This window comes from Mastomys coucha, unplaced genomic scaffold, assembly GCF_008632895.1.
Source record: "Mastomys coucha isolate ucsf_1 unplaced genomic scaffold, UCSF_Mcou_1 pScaffold5, whole genome shotgun sequence".
In the NCBI taxonomy this organism is placed as follows: domain Eukaryota; kingdom Metazoa; phylum Chordata; class Mammalia; order Rodentia; family Muridae; genus Mastomys; species Mastomys coucha.
The window spans coordinates 117,677,810-117,693,145 of record NW_022196911.1 but is presented as its reverse complement, the minus strand read 5'-3'; the positions used below and the strand labels follow the sequence as shown (position 1 = coordinate 117,693,145).

Genomic DNA, 15,336 nt, shown 5'->3' with positions numbered 1-15,336 from the left:
AAACAAGATACAGCTTGGCTGATAGGTCCTTCCTCCAGCCTGACAGGCAAAAGAAAGGCCTCATCAAATGCCTCCTCTGTTCGCCCCAGAAACCACTTAAAAATATGTGTTTAAAGAATAAAGGAAAGCTCTGCAGAGAATAAGTCTAAAAGCAGCTAACAACACTTAAGTATTTACTAAGTAGTGTTTAATCTTGCTCCAGAGGGAACGTGGGTCCCTCTGACCCGTCTCACAACTCCCTGACCTTGGAATCCCATCTTAAAGAGGAGTGAGAAAATTCACTGCTGTTGTTTAATCTGCCCAGTTGTGCTATTTGCTTACAGCATCCAAGCAGACTAAGACAAGAAGAAAGCCCAAAAAATACTTAGGAATGAGTAGACTGCACAGCAAACTGACACTTTAGCCTTAGGCTACCAGGCTGTTGACTTTAAAAGACCAAAAAGGTTGGATGTGTGATGACACAGATCTACAATCCCTGCTTTGTAGAGGTTGAAGGGAGGAGGATCAGAGATCAAAGACATTCTTATCTTTCTACTGAGTTTTAGCCCAGTCTAAGTTAGACTAGACTCTGTGTGGTTACAGTCTATTGTCAGTTTGTCAGAATTTAGAGTCATTATCTGAAAGGTAGGCTGCTCTGAGGGATTTTATTGCTTGCATTGATAGGTATGGGAAGATTCACTTTAGCTGTGGGTGGGATCATTCCCTTTCAGGGTATATCCTGCATTATATATGGTGCAGAAAGTAAGCAGGGAGATGACTGGGTAGGCTAAAATGATTTCTGAACCTGACAACTTGAGTCCAGTTCTAGGAACCTATGTGGTGTTGGAGAGAACTGACTCCCACAGGTTGTCTCTGTTCTCCACATGAGCCCCAAAGAATGCACACATCTCTTACATGCCCAGGTAAAGAGACAGAGGCAGAAAAAAAGCCAGCCTGACTCCAGCATGTGAGACTGTTTATTTCGGACAGTGAGGGGCTGACATTCTCCAGCAGGAAATGGGTGCCTGTGAGGGGATACTTGGAGTTTTTATAGGAGTTTTGGAGAAGTTAAATGTAAATCCTGGGACTCCGTGCAAGCCCAAAGTTTCTCCTTGTAATGTCTACTCCACCAAGGCGGGCTGATAGTGGTTCGAGCAGCCAATTATTACTTCCTAAGAATTTTATTTTTTATGACCAAGACACTCTATCATACATAATGAATTAAATTTAATAATAAATAAACCTAAAATGATGTGGAGAAAGCAAGCTGAGAACAGCATGGCTTTATAGTTGTTTTCTGACCACAGATGTTATATGACCAAATACTTCAGGCTCCAGCTGCCTTAACCTCTCTACCCTGATGGACTGTCATTTAAACTGTGAGCTAAAATAAGCCATTCTTTCTTCCTTAAGTTGCTTTTGTCGGGGTATTTTCTCATAGCAACAGAAAATGAAACTAAGTTATCCTGTATTAAAAATAAATATCAGAGGGCTGGAGTGATGGCTTCAAGGTTAAGAGCACTTACTGCTCTTCCAGAGGTCCAGAGTTCAATTCCTAGCAACCACATGGTGGCTCACAACCATCTGTAATGGGATCTGATGCTGTCTTCTGGTGTGTCTGAAGAGAGCAACAGTGTAAACAAACAAACACATAAACATCAGAGCCAGGCAGTGGTGGCACACACCTTTAATCTTAGCACTTGGGAAGCAGAGGCAGAAGGATCTCTGAGTTGGAAGCCAGCTGGATCTACAGAGTGAGTTCCAAGACAGCCAGGGCTATACAGACAAACCATGTCTCAAAAAAAGTTTAAATAATAAAAATAAAATAAACATCAGTTTGGAGGCAGAAGCTGGTGGATCACTGTGAGTGTGAGACCAACCTGGTTTTAAATAGAGAATTCCAGGGTAGCCAGGACTACATAGAGGGAATGTGTCTTGGAAAGAAGGGAGGATTTTGTTTTGTGGAATGTTTCCAGAAGGAAGCTATACCTACACTGATCCTTCTACAAAGGCCCATTGACTCCCTGGAGTTTAGAATGTCAGCAGTTAGCTCTTGAGGCATACAGCAGGGATTTCCCCACTTTCCTGTAACCCTCCAGTGTATTTGAAATATATCCTGATTTATGGCTTTCTTTGTTCTGTGAATGCTTGATAAAACTGTTACCATGCTGGATCATGGATTTTTGGGTATATATGTTTTAGGGCCAGAGACACTCATACATAGCCTCTGAATAAACTGTCTCTTGTCTCCTCACCCCCTCCACCCCTCCCACCCCCCACCCTGACCAGCTCAGTCTGACCCCACTCACTCCAGCCACGCTCGCTCCAACACCACTCGATCCGACCTTTTTATTTTATTATATATAAGTCCACTGTAGCTGTCTTCAGACACACCAGAAGAGGGCATCAGATCTCATTACAGATGGTTGTGAGCCACCATGTAGTTGCTGGCATTTGAGCTCATGACCTCTGGAAGAGCAGTCAGTTCTCTTAATGGCTGAGCCTTCTCTCCAGCCCCTCTTTTGAGAGCTGTGTTTTTTACACTGACAGTTTAGTGCCCAATATGGGGCCTCAAAGAGAATTCTTTTTTATTTTTTTAAATTTATTTATTTTATTATTATTTATGTGCATTAGTGTTTTGCCTGCCTGTTTGTCTATGTGAGTGTGTCTATGTGAGGGCGTCAGATCCTGAAGTTACAGTTAGCTGTGTGCTGCCATGTGGTTGCTGGGACTTGAACCCAGGTCCTTTGGAAAAATAACCAGTGCTCTAACCACGGAACCATCTCTCCAACCCCAATAATTCTTTTTTTTTTTTTTAAGTTTTATTTTTATTTGTATTTGTGTGTGTGTGGGTGAGTGTGCCATATGTGTATAGGTGAAGAAGCCAGAAGAGAATATCAGATCCACTGGGGCTAAAGCTTAAGGCTGTTATGAGCCATTTCTCCAGTACAACCTGTTTTGAATAAGAATGGCCACCACAGGCTCATATATTTGATTGCTTAGTCACGGGCAGTACGCTTCTAACTGTTTGTTTATTTGTTTGTTTGTTTTGGGTTTCTCTGTGTAGCCCTGGCTGTCCTGGAACTCACTCTAGTATCTTTTTAAAGATCCCCCAGGAACCCTGCTCCCTTTCAGACAAAAAAGAGGTTGAAGTGAGAGGATAGCCCAGCTTGACACAACTCTCCACTCAAGCTTAGATCCTTTCAGTTTTTGACTGTAATAAATCAGTTTTTTTTCGTGAATGACCATTTATTTCATGTCAGTTCTCATTGTTTTTGTCACAGCTGCCATTTTCCGGGACTTGCAAACTCATGGAGCTTCAGACTCCATTGGTCCTGAAGGAAGAGGTTCTAGAAAACTGTGTCAGTTCCCATAAAATACGCCTAGCTCACCACACAATGTAGCTGTTATGCTTCTCTGTGTGTATTCCAAACGAGACCAAAGCTGAAGTTTAGAAAACCAACACAAAGCTGGTGATAGCTTTTTAAAATACCAAATTACCAAACCCCAGAAAGCAACCAGATACTCTTCAAGAAGTGAGTGGATAAAGGAATATGCTTTTAATGGAGTATTACTGAACTCTGGAGTGAAGCTTGCTTCCTGCTGTCCCAGAGCACACAGGAAATCAAGCCATATGTTCCTCAGGAAGGACACCGTGGTAGTTTTTTGATGCTTGAGGCCAGACGTGACATTCTGGACAGGGAAAATGGTTGCAGAAGTTAAGTCCAGGGCCTGGGGAGAGCAGGACCCTGAGGGCAGCCCAGAGGGTCTGTAGAAAGAGTGAAACTGGCTCCATGGTGACAGAGGAACGTCATTACACTGGTGTCCAACCCCGTGGGATGTCCAGAGTGGACTGCGGCAGATTTTAACAAATAAATCTCTGTGTGGTCAAGGTTGAGCCCAAGGCTGAGCTCGGGAGGGAGGAAACCTTGTATCTTAAGATTGGTTTTTCCTCTGAATCCCAGACTCCTCTAAGGATAAACTCTACAAAGAATTTCTTTAAAGAAGCTGTTTAAGAACAAAAAGATCCAGAGATGGGGGACTGTGCTTATCACGAAGTTGAGGACTGACTGAGAAGTTTCCCAGGTTTTAAAGAACTTTTACTGAAGAGACGGGGAAGAAGGAATTTCCAAACAAGATGTGCCGCGGGCCCAGATACGGGCCTGGGTTTTCGAGTCCCTCGAAGGAACAGAGATGGGGCCATCGCGCACCTCTGGAGCACACAGGAAGCACACTGGTGTGGGCCCGGGAGCTGTGCATGCGTGCTGTAGGGGGAACCAGGTCGCATCTGCGACCTGGGGACACGATGACTCAGTGCCTTCGCTTCCAGCGTCTTTTTGGGGCCTCATGGGAGATATGTAAATGAGCTGGAGCATCATGGGCCCTTTATAAGGCCACGGTGTTCTGCGCTCCCTGTTCAATGCTCACCGAGCAGAGCCTTGGTTCGTAGGCCCTTAGTTGGGTACCTGGGAGCTCAGTCTGGGAGGTAAGGATGGGAAGGGGCCGAGCCGGTGGCTAGGACTGGTTGGATGTGGTGGGCCTGGGCGCAGTGGGCAGAGAGGAGGTCCTCCCGGCTATGGCTTCCCGGCCTCCTTTGGTTGGTAGCCAGGCCCAAGTGTGAGGCCTTGAGCCTTGAGGAGAAGTTATGGGTGTGGCGGCAAAAGCACCCCGGCCTGTACAGAATGAGCAGTGAGCCTCGGGGTCCAGAACCCCATCACCCTTTTCTAAAGTGGACCCAACAGCGTGCCCAGCAGGGGGAGCCAAACCTCATTTCCTTTGCCTTTTTCCCTCCCCAGACATTGGAGCAAGTGTGAAACTGAAGAACCTTCTGGAAGCTCAAGCCTGTTTACTTCTCCAGAAAGGTATTCATTGAATTCGCACCCAGTTCTCATATCGCTGCCCCGTGTCCTGGAGCCCCAAAGCCCTTAGACCTCCCACTGTACCCTGATTTCTCCCGTTTCTCTCATTCTCACCTTCTCCACCTATTTCTAGCATCTATTGTCCTGTTGACCTGACCTCCTGAGACCATCGAGCAAGTCTTCCTCTGTGTGTCTGTCCACTTAGCTGCCGACAAACTTCTTGGCCATGTGTCCCCCAGTCAGTGCTCGCCATGGGGCCAAGGGCATGTCCTGCCTCTATGGAGCCTGGCTGTACCAGCTTGTCCATGGAGAACAGATGAAGATCTGCTTTGCTTGCTTCAAGGCAGCTTTCCTGGTCGTTAAGAACATGCTGGAGATGGGAGACTGGGAAGAGGAAGCGTGGGATGCTGAGCCCATGGAACTCTCAGAGGCAGGATCTGAACCCGAAGAATGGCCCGGGCTTAGCTGGGGAGAGGGCCAAGGTCATCTGCCGCATGGCATCTCTGTCTCTGCAGGTTCTGGGGCTCTGGCACAAGGCCTTGTAGGGGCAGAGGGGATAGGGCTGGGACCCCAGCAGGTGCCCACTGAGCTCTTGCCTCAGGAAGCTGTACCCCTGGATCTGGGCCCTGAGGATGCTGAGTGGACCCAGGCCCTTCCCTGGAGATTTGATGGCCTTTCTCCCTGCTCCCACTGGCTCATCCCTCCTCTGTCCTGGTGGGATATTTTCAATGTAAGCCCATCTCCTGGGCAACCTGTGTTGTTGGAATTGAGCCCCACCTGGCCCATGGACCCGTTGGAAGCAGAAGCTTGGTTGGTAGACCTCAAGTTCGTTTTCCTTTTGGGCGGCTTCGATGCCATTTGCTATATGCTGTCAATGACTCCCTGCTGGGCTGTGAGAACCCGTGTCCAGCGCTGGCAGGTGTTGCTGGACCCTGGGGAGGTCAGAGTGGCCCAGCTGCAGAATGCACCTGAACAGCAGGACCTGCACCGCTGGAAGCTAAGCATCCTGGAGTCCTCAGAGCTGGGGGTGGAGCTGGTGCCTGCTGACTGCAGCCTGCGAAAGGGAGGGTTCAAGGTGCACTCTTATTTGCCCTGGCACAATAACACCCCAGAGGCCTGGAGCAGGGAGCCAGGGGAGAGGCTCCTTGTTTTAGAAGTTGTATCTCTGAGGGAGTTGCCCTGCTTCCGGTCCCCCTCCCCTGAGCCTCACAACTAAGGGACAGATGCTTGTACCACCTCCAGGACCCCAGAAACTGAAGAGCCAGAGGTTGCCTCTCAGCCACAGGTCCTGGAGGATGTCCATCATCTTAAGGGGAAGATCTGGATCAGCCTGGGGTTGGTGCCTCAGGGAAGCCTGATTTTGTTGTTCTTAGTTGACAGTGTTTGGAAGGTTAGGCCCAGCTTCATGTGCAGGGTAAAGACTGTTGTGTATCAAGTATTATGGGGGATGAGTCACTGGTCCTTCCTCAGTTCTGCCCTAGTTGTAGGTGGGGATACTAGAAGTATGGCACCAAGTCAGGTTGGTTGGCCCCTATGTTCTGCACTTGGCTTTTTCTGAGGGGCTATGAGTCCTGGATTCAGAATTGACTGCTGTGCTTCTTGTTCAGTTCCTGCCCTGTGCATGTTTCTGTTTTAATAAAGTTATCGTTTTCATGGAAGTGTTTCGCAGTCTCTTCATTGGGTCCCAACGGGTTATCTGCCTCCTCTCCTGGGTGGGTAGCTCACTGGCTTAAGATCCCACAGAGCTGGCAAGGGGATATTGCCATCTGGCCTGTGTGCAGGATCATATGGTAAGTTTGTCTCAAGTGTATCAGTCACATCTTCACAACTGGAATGTACAGGGCTAAAATAGAGGTAGTTTTTCCATATATGGATTTGTAGTGTCTTATCTCATAGATTGACAGGAGATAGCACAGGCTTGTAGTCCCAGAAGTAGTGTTAGAAGCTTGGTCATCTTCATCTACATACTGAGTTTGAAACCAGTAAGGGCCAGTGATGGCCACTCTCAAATAGACAAGACAAAAAAAGTGGGTTTTTGTTTGCTTGGTTTTTGTTTCGTTTTTGTTTGTTTTTCCTAATAAGAATCAACCACTACCATGCTGGGCTGGGATTTCTGAAGCATATATAGCTTGTGCTTTGTTTTTTGTTTTTTAAAAATCTTTTGTATGTTGGTTTTTTTGTTTTTTACCTTCTTTTTTAAAATAATTTTTTTAATGTATTTACTATATATATATAATGAGCAAGTACACTGTAGGTGTTTTCAGACACCCCAGAAGAGGGCATCCAGCCTCATTACAGATGGTTGTGAGCCACCCTGTGGGTGCTGGGATTTGAACTTGGGACCTTCAGAAGAGCAGTAGTGCTCTTAACCGCTGAGCCATCTCTCCAGCCCATGCTTTGTTTTTTAGGATGAGGTCTCATTGCGAAGCCCAAGTAAGTCTTTAACATTTAGCTGTCTTTCTGCCTCAGCTTCTCATGTGCTTGGGTCATATACACAGACCACCATGTTTCAGGAGAGAAGCAATCATCTGTTGATTGTCCTGGAGTTTAGTACATGAATCTAATCTGGGAGTTCTACATAAATGGTCTGTGTCATGTAGGATGGGGTGCCTGGTATGGAGCCCTGCAGTAGCTCTGCTTTGCCCATCCACTGAGCTTTATGACCTGTTGTTGGCTTCTGCCCCTCCAAGGGTCCTGGAAGCTGTTACACAAAGGCTCATCTATGTTCTTTATTCATCTCTTGCCATTCACGAGTGCTGATAAGCAACCTTGAGTGGTCATGGCTTAATTAATCATGTACTTTGACACAGTCACTTATTTCTGTTGTTTTATTTATGTGTGCATGTGTGCGTGTGTCCATCCCCGGTGTGTGGCTACCTGTCTTATGGAACTGGAGTTAACAGCTGGTTGTGAGAACCAAACTTTTGGTGCTCTGAAACTGCAATGTGATAGTTTGAATGGGATGTCCTCCATAGTTTTCAGCATTTGAATACTTGGCCCCCAATTGCTGGCACCAGTTATGGGCTGCTTAGGAGGCATGGTATTGTTGGGGAAAGCGTGTCACTGGAGGCAGGCTTTTAGGAAAAGACTTGTACCACTTTGAGTTCTCTGCCTCCTGCTTGCAAGTCAAGATAGGAGCTCTGAGTTTTTTTCTAACCGACATACTGCTTGCTGCTGTGCCTTTCTGCCATGAAGGACTCTTACCTTCTGGAACCATATGCCCAAATAAATCCTTCTGGAAATTTCTATGCTCATGGTGTTTTAGCACATTAATAAAAAAAAAAATAATGAATACAAGAAGCAGTTGCTGACAACTAGAGAGCCATGCGCTTGTTTTATGGAAGATGGAGCTCAGAGCCTCAAGCATGTGAGGGATGCTTGCAAGCATGACAACTGGAGTTACAGGAAGTTGTGAGCTGCCTGATGTGGGTGCTGGGCCCTGGTCCTGGGTCCTCTACAAGAGCAGTACACACTCTAAACTGCTGAGCCATCTTTCAGGTGTGTGACACCATATTTGGCAAGAAATGGTGTAGAAAGAAGAGCTTATGTGTGTATGGATGTTGCACCTGTCAATAAATCTGATTACCTATGGCTTAGGCAGAAAATAGAAGGTGGGACATCCGGAAGGCAGAAAGAATTCTGAGATAGAGCCAGGCAGGAGATCTGCTTGGGGAAGATGTGAGGAGATATCTACAGGGTACCTGAGCACAGATAACCAACCACATGGCAGAGTGTAAGTTAAAATAAACAGGTTATCCTAAGTTATGATTTTAGTCAGAGAAGAGCCTAGCTATATGGCCAAGGTGTTTATAAATGTAGTTTGAGTCTGAGTCTTATTTCTGGGAGCATGAGACTGGGAGGAAGAACCAGAATCTAATTACAACAAAGTGGTCTTTGAACATCTCTGAGCAGCCCCACAGAATGGAATGGAATATCTGGGGATGGCACTGGAGTTATATATAAATGCTTAGGCCATAAGCTTTGGTTTCTTGCCCAATTAGCTCATAACTTAATCCCTCAGTCTTTTTCCCCCTTTAGTTTTTATATGAATAAATGCTTAGGCCATAAGCTTTGTTTTGTTCCCTGACTAGCTTGTAGCTTATTTACTTGTTTATTCTATTTTATGTCTTCCATATTGTTGGTTACCTCTCCTGAGTTTTATGCAACTGTCTCTTTCAGCATTCAGCAAATCTCTTGTGCCTGACTCTTTCCCAGAATTCCTCTCTCTATCCCTGCCGGAACTCCCACCTCCTATTTCTTTCCTCAGCTTATTGGCCACAAGCTTTTTTATTGACAGGAGATACTTCCATTCAGTTCACAGGAGATTCCGTCTATAGGGGAAGGCGTCAGGAGGCCCACCTTACCTGACCCCTGATCTGTACAGGGTCTGACAGCCATCCAAAGCTGTGTATCATATATGCATTCCCCAACACACACACTGTTACTTGCTATTCTCTAGAGCAGTAGTGGTTCTCAACTTTCCTAATGCTGTGACACTTTAATACATGTTGGGCGACCCTCCCCCCCAACCATAAAATTATTTTTTTGCTACTTCAACTAATTTTTCTAATTTTATGAATCATGATGTAAATATCTGATATACAGGGTATCTGATATGATCCCTGTGAAAGGGTTGTTCAACCCCTCTCACCCCCAAAGGGGTCTCTACCGACATGTTGAGAACCACTGTTATAGAGATTCTTGGAAGTCTGATGCCTTTGGGACTCCTGAAACATTCTCCCACATCCCAGGGCTTTTGACCTTTGAACCACTGGAAGAATACAGGATTTTTCCCTCCCACCCTTTTTTGCCTTCTCCACACAACAGACCACAATGCCAGAGATGAGGTAAGCCCTGTCTTGGTAACCAACAGCCATATCCAGGCCCCCGTGTGTCAACTGGCCACAAGCCTATAGTAATAGGTACTGCTGGCCCTTGACTCTGGCAGAGACAATGAGTGAAGCCACCCACCATATCCCACCCAGGCCCTATAGCAGAGGTACTTCTAGGTGCCCAGCTAGATGCTGGGACTGTTTTTGGCTTCTGCATCACCAAAATGGCAGTCATTGCCTTAAAAAGATAAAAAATCTAAACAACACTCAAGAATTAACTATGCTGGACAAATAAGACTCAGGCCAGTGGCCTTGCCCTCAAGCTACTGGCAGTCTGCCCTTTTGGGAGGGTGCCCTCATCCATCATTCCAGTGACAGACAATAGTGCACACGATGAATAACATATGTTTGGGTTGAAAGTAGCTTTAAATATTTCTATTTAACTTCCTTATTTTGAGCTTTAAGCAAAAACAATGATATGAGCTGGGTGGTTGGGACTGTGGACTGCATGGGTCCCTACCTGTCTACAGGCTGTGGGTCCTTCCCCCTTGGAGAGATGGTGAGTGAAATGCATCGTGGCAGTTCTAAGAGCTCAAGATTTTAGGTGTGTCCCCTCCATAGCCCCAGTCAGTGTGGAACCCACTTGGGGAACCCATGAGAGATCTCTAGGGGCACACAAAAGGTCCCCAAAGCTATCAAAGTATCCTTCTCCAATCACTGCTTCTGGTGAGTGATCAGATTTCTAGGGGTCTTCTCCAGCTATCTTTCCCTTTCCAGGGAAGACAGGACCATGGACACCCTGGCCCAGGCACAAAGCCCTGTGCCTAGGAAGCATATGGACATAACAAACTTGGGCCAAAATACCATTCCTGAATCCTGCTGTGCTGAGTGTCTAGTTTAAACATGCACAGTTGGAAAACACAGCCTCCCTGCCCCCCCCCAAAGTCAGGGCTGAGTCCAACCCACACATCTGGTAGAGAAAAGATTATGGAAACTTGTTGCTCCTGGGAGCACTTGGCTACCACCATGGGCTTGGAGCAGGTACCTGGAATACTGGGATCCTTGACAGTGTCCAGAAGCCCAATCCCTCCCACCCCCATGGTAGGCCTTTTTCATGGCCGACCTCCTTAAAACTTTCTGCTTGCCAATGGCACAGCCTGGTGGTCACTTCAGGCTGATCAAGCTCTGGTGTGTCTGCTTATAATCCCTAGGTCTTCCAGGCTCAGTCCCTAGTCTGTCTCTTAGGAAGAAATGAGAGTCAATTGTCCACCCCTTAAAAATCCCTATGACCTCCAGTCCTCTGCCCTTGATTTTGGATCTGAGATGGTTTGACTTGATGTGTCCTTGGTACTTTTCTGGCTGATTCTGATAGGTGGGCTGGACCTAGAAGAAGGACCTTATCCAAGTCATCCTACCATGAGACTTCCTGCCCCTCTAACCCACTCCACCTTTGGCAAGGGAGTTGGGACTAGAGACTAGAACATCATGACTAACATATGAAAGAAGCCAGTTTCCAGGGAAAGACTGGAAATTTCCCCAAGGGCTTCATACAACAGAGCATGTTCAGGCCAGTTTTCATCAATAAACAGAGCATGCCCAAAGAAAGCCTGGAGCGTACAAATGTGAAAATGGCAGGTGCTACGTATGTGTTATATAAAGGAGTGTGTTCTATGTGACCCGGGGTTTATGGGCTCCTTCCTCAGTGCACTAGCCTACTCCTTGTCTCAGGAATGCTCACTCGTTCCTTCCTTCCTTCCTTTCTTCCTTCCGTTCTGTCTGTCTTAGGGTTTCTATTGCTTTGAAAAGACACCATGGCCATGGAAACTCTTTATAAAAAGGGAAAACATTTCATTGGTGCTGGCTTCCAGTTCAGATGTTTAGTCCATTATGATCATGGCAAGAAACATGGTAGCTTGCAGGTCAACATGGCACTGGAGAAGGAACTGAAAGTTCTATGTCTTGATCCACAGGCATCAGGGAGAGAACTGACTGGAACTGAGACCTCAAAGCCCACCTCTACAGTGTCACACTTCCAGCAAGGCCATACCTCCTAATAGTGCCACTCTATGTGCCAAGCATTCAAACACATGAGTTTAGGGGGCCATTTCACTTAAATTCACCACTGCTTGTTTGTTTCTTTATTTCTTCCTTCATTCCTTTCTTTGTTTTTGTGTTTGTCCTTTCAAGACAGGGTTTCTCTGTGTAGCCCTGGCTATCTTAAAGTTTAATCTGTAGATCAGGCTAGACTTAAACTCACTGAAATCTGCCTGCCTCTGCCTCCTGAGTGCTGGAGTTAAAGGTGTGTTCTGCTAACACTATTTTTAGCTGTTTCTTATTTCTAACTGTGTCTAGTATAATCCTTTGTCCTGAAACACTAAAGCCTGAAATGGTCCCTCTGAACTGGGACCAGCAGTCTGGCACTGAGCCTTTTTCCTTATCTCTGTCTCTTTTCAATCAAATGCCTAACACATTCCCTGCCACTTTGAAGTTTCTTGTTGCCTCTCCAACCTGAGTCCTTCAGAGGCTCCTTCCTTCTCCAGCCTGCTGTTCCTTCTGGCGGTTTGCCCAGTTTGCCCACATTGCTGTCTACTTAATCTCTTGATTTTCTCTCAAACTAATAAAACAGTCTACCAGCTTTCTTTTGAGTCTGGTTTTGTTTGTTTGTTTGTTTTTGTTTTATGTTTGTTTTAAGATTTGTTTTTATGGACCTAGTGATGGTGATGGTGGCACTTGCCTTTAATCCTGGCATTTGGGAGGTAGAGTTTGAGGCCAGCCTGCTCTACAGAGCAAGTTCCAGGACAGCCAGGACTACACAGAAAAACCCTGACTCAAACAAACAATCAAACAGATTTTTTTTTTTTCTGTATATGAGTGTTTTGCCTCACCAAGTACATGCCTGATGACCTAGGAGACCAGAATCTTGGAATAGGGATTACAGATGTTTGTGAGCCACCACATGGGTGCTGCGAATCAAACACAGGTCCTCCAACAGAGCAGCAAATGCTTTTGACTGTTGAGCCATCTCTCCAGCCCCCTGAGTCGGGCTTTCAATTTTATTATTATTATTATTATTATTATTATTATTATTATTATCAACACTAAGAACTCACAAAAGAGAAACCCAGTTTCTGCAGTAACACATACTCAGACTTGGAGGCCACTGTGAGCGTGTGTATAGGGAATAGGCATGTGTAAGTGCATGTGGGTATGTGGCAGTTGTGAGTATGTTTGAGTATATGAACACCTATGCCCCTGCTAACATGTGCATCCTCCCAGGCAATAAGGAGCAGGTACCTGGTGTGTTTGATGCTCTAGGCATGCCCATGTTGAGCATTAATAACAGAGCCAAAGGGGAGAGCCCAGGGTGAGGGGACCAAACGAAGAGTTACCAGGGCTGCTGTTGTCAAGAAGTGACACAGAGTGTTCCTATTTTGTGTTCATCTGTGACTTCTAAGGGTTTTTACGTTGACTTGAATTTCTGTGTAACAAGAAAGAACCCTAACTTTCCCATGTGGTACACAGACCCTCATCTGCAATCCGGCTGGACTGAGCCATGACAGGCATCCAAGATTTCCAAGGCCTGTTCATCCCTTCTTGGCTGTCCCACAGTGAGGCTGAGGCAGGGGCTTTGTGAGGATGACACAGGACAGCTCAGGAAATCAGGGTAGAGTTGAGCCATCTGGCCAGGATGGACGTAAAAGCTCCAACCTCTGTGCCATCAGCAGACTGTCCCTTCAGCCTTCCTCCCCGAAGTGCTTGACTTCTCCTTCTGCTTTCCCTCTGTGACAAAGGAGATTCTCCCCTCTCTGCCAGCAGTGACCTCCACACACACACACACACACACACACACACACACACACACACACACACACACCTCCCCCCAACACACACACACACATACCCTGCTGGTGTGGCAGCTGGCTGGTGAGGCCATCAAGTTTAGCTTCAACTAACTTGGATCTGACTTCTCTAACAAGTTGTTTCAGGATGATCAGTGTTAACTGACCCTAGCCCTACCCCTGGGCCGGGGTTAACACAATGTGCTGAGTCAGGCCCAGGGGCCAGAAATCCAAAGGCTTGCAGCCTGGTCTGGTCCTGAAAACTGGATGTGCCCTGTGGTGGGGTCCTCAAGATTGACTTGGGATGCTGGCAGTGTTGTAGGGTAGGGAACTCAAGGATATAGACGCTATGCCTGTGTTATGCTGAAATAGTTGACCCCAGAGTCTTTCTGGCAACACTTAAAACACCAACTGGGCAACACCCAAGCTTTTAAAAGACAAATAATAATGTGGGAAGTGTCCCTGGGCCTGGCAGGTCTCCTACAGAGGCTGTGTAGCAAGCAGGAGATCCCCCATATAACTTAGCAAGGCTATAGAGTCTGCTCCCAGTGGCTGCCCAGGTTCCAGAATGTATTTGTCTGGACATCTGGACTAAAAGGAGAGTACTTCTCTCAGTTGTGCATGTGATTAATGTGTCCCCTCTCTTGGGCTCAGAGGGTGTATGGCACCTTCCATCTGAGCTGCTAATCTAGCAGAAGCCTGTGCTCTCCACGTGTCAGGAAATGGGGTGAGGGCCAGGAATTTGTAGGGAGAAGAGGCAACACACTTGCTGATTAAGTCCAAGAGCTGGAAGGGAGGAAATGGAAGAGGCTCCCTGCTGATAATTCTTGAAACACGGCTATGGGTGACCCTGGTTATTGCTTTATCATCTCCGTCTGCATTGATGCTTGACCTTTCTCATAATAAATAAAATCTTAAGAGCCGGCCATGCAATCTCAGCTCAGAAAGCAGAGGCAGTAGAAGCTTGAGTCCAAGGCCAGCCTGGGTTTCATAGCAAGTTTAAGATAATCCAAGGCTACACAGTAAGCCTGTCTGAATCAGTCAATCAAGTAAGAGCTTTCCTTTGGGATATCGGCCCCTTTGGAGCTTCTGCCAGCTGCCTTACTGTTTCACCCTTGATCACTAATTGAGAAAATGCCTTACAGCTGGATCTCATGGAGAGAGACATTCCCTCAAGGGAGGCTCTATTCTCTGTGATAACTCGACCTTGTGTCAAACTGACTCACAAAACCAGCTAGTACAGAGCCTGAACTGACAAGAACCAAGCTTCGGTGCGAGACAACACTGAACCAATTTGGGCCCATTTCTCCATATTGATCTCCCATGGGCCTCCCCTTTCCTGCCAGAGACTCAAAAAGAAGCATGAATGTTGAACTTCAGGCACATGGGAGGGCATAAAATGCCTACTCTGATCCAATTTTCAAACACTGGAAAGATTTGGGGGTTGGGTGGGGATGCCACAGCTTCCACTATGACTCCACCTCCATCCGTGTCATTATCAGGCACTGTCCAGTGTCTCTTCTCTCTTGCTCACCCTTTTACCTGCACGGGTGAGTGGGGCCGATCCCCATCCTATGTAGCCCTGTCTAGTCTGGACCTGTGTATGTAGACCAGGCTGGCCGCCAACTCACCTGCACCTGCCTCACAAGTGCTGGCAGATGCCACTGCACATGGCTTCTTTCACAGCTTATTTATGAAGTGAAAAAGAAAGGTCTGCTTCAGAGAGCAGGGTGGGCTGCTCCAATGCGTGGGTAGCACCGGAGAGCAGGGTGGGCTGCTCCAACGCGTGGGTAGCACCGGAGAGCAGGGTGGGCTGCTCCAACGCGT

The 15,336-nt window shown here is 46.7% G+C and overlaps 1 protein-coding gene and 2 long non-coding RNA genes across 3 annotated transcripts in view; 1 reads left to right on the top strand and 2 right to left on the bottom strand.

Annotated features, from left to right (window-relative positions):
- Positions 1–3,516: 3,516 nt before the first annotated feature.
- On the bottom strand, positions 3,517–5,294 carry LOC116077551. The gene is made up of 2 exons (XR_004113269.1): positions 4,953–5,294; positions 3,517–3,672 (listed from the first exon to the last, which is right to left on the bottom strand). It is a non-coding gene; the product is annotated as an uncharacterized LOC116077551 (long non-coding RNA).
- LOC116077550 (testis-expressed protein 19.2) lies at positions 4,146–6,496 on the top strand. The gene is made up of 3 exons (XM_031352169.1): positions 4,146–4,465; positions 4,776–4,841; positions 4,972–6,496. Exon 3 carries the CDS (start codon positions 5,065–5,067, stop codon positions 6,052–6,054), a length of 990 nt encoding a protein of 329 aa, XP_031208029.1. The 5' UTR covers positions 4,146–4,465; positions 4,776–4,841; positions 4,972–5,064; the 3' UTR covers positions 6,055–6,496.
- Positions 5,585–15,336, bottom strand: part of LOC116077552 — a 17,756-nt gene continuing 8,004 nt past the window's right edge. The window contains exon 3 of the long non-coding RNA XR_004113270.1: positions 5,585–5,892. This is a non-coding gene — a long non-coding RNA (uncharacterized LOC116077552). The remainder of the gene's footprint in view (positions 5,893–15,336) is intronic.

Coding starts and splice junctions, on each gene's coding strand:
- LOC116077550 (XM_031352169.1), top strand. CDS start 5,065: ATGTGTCCCCCAGTCAGTGCTCGCCATGGGGCCAAGGGCATGTCCTGC.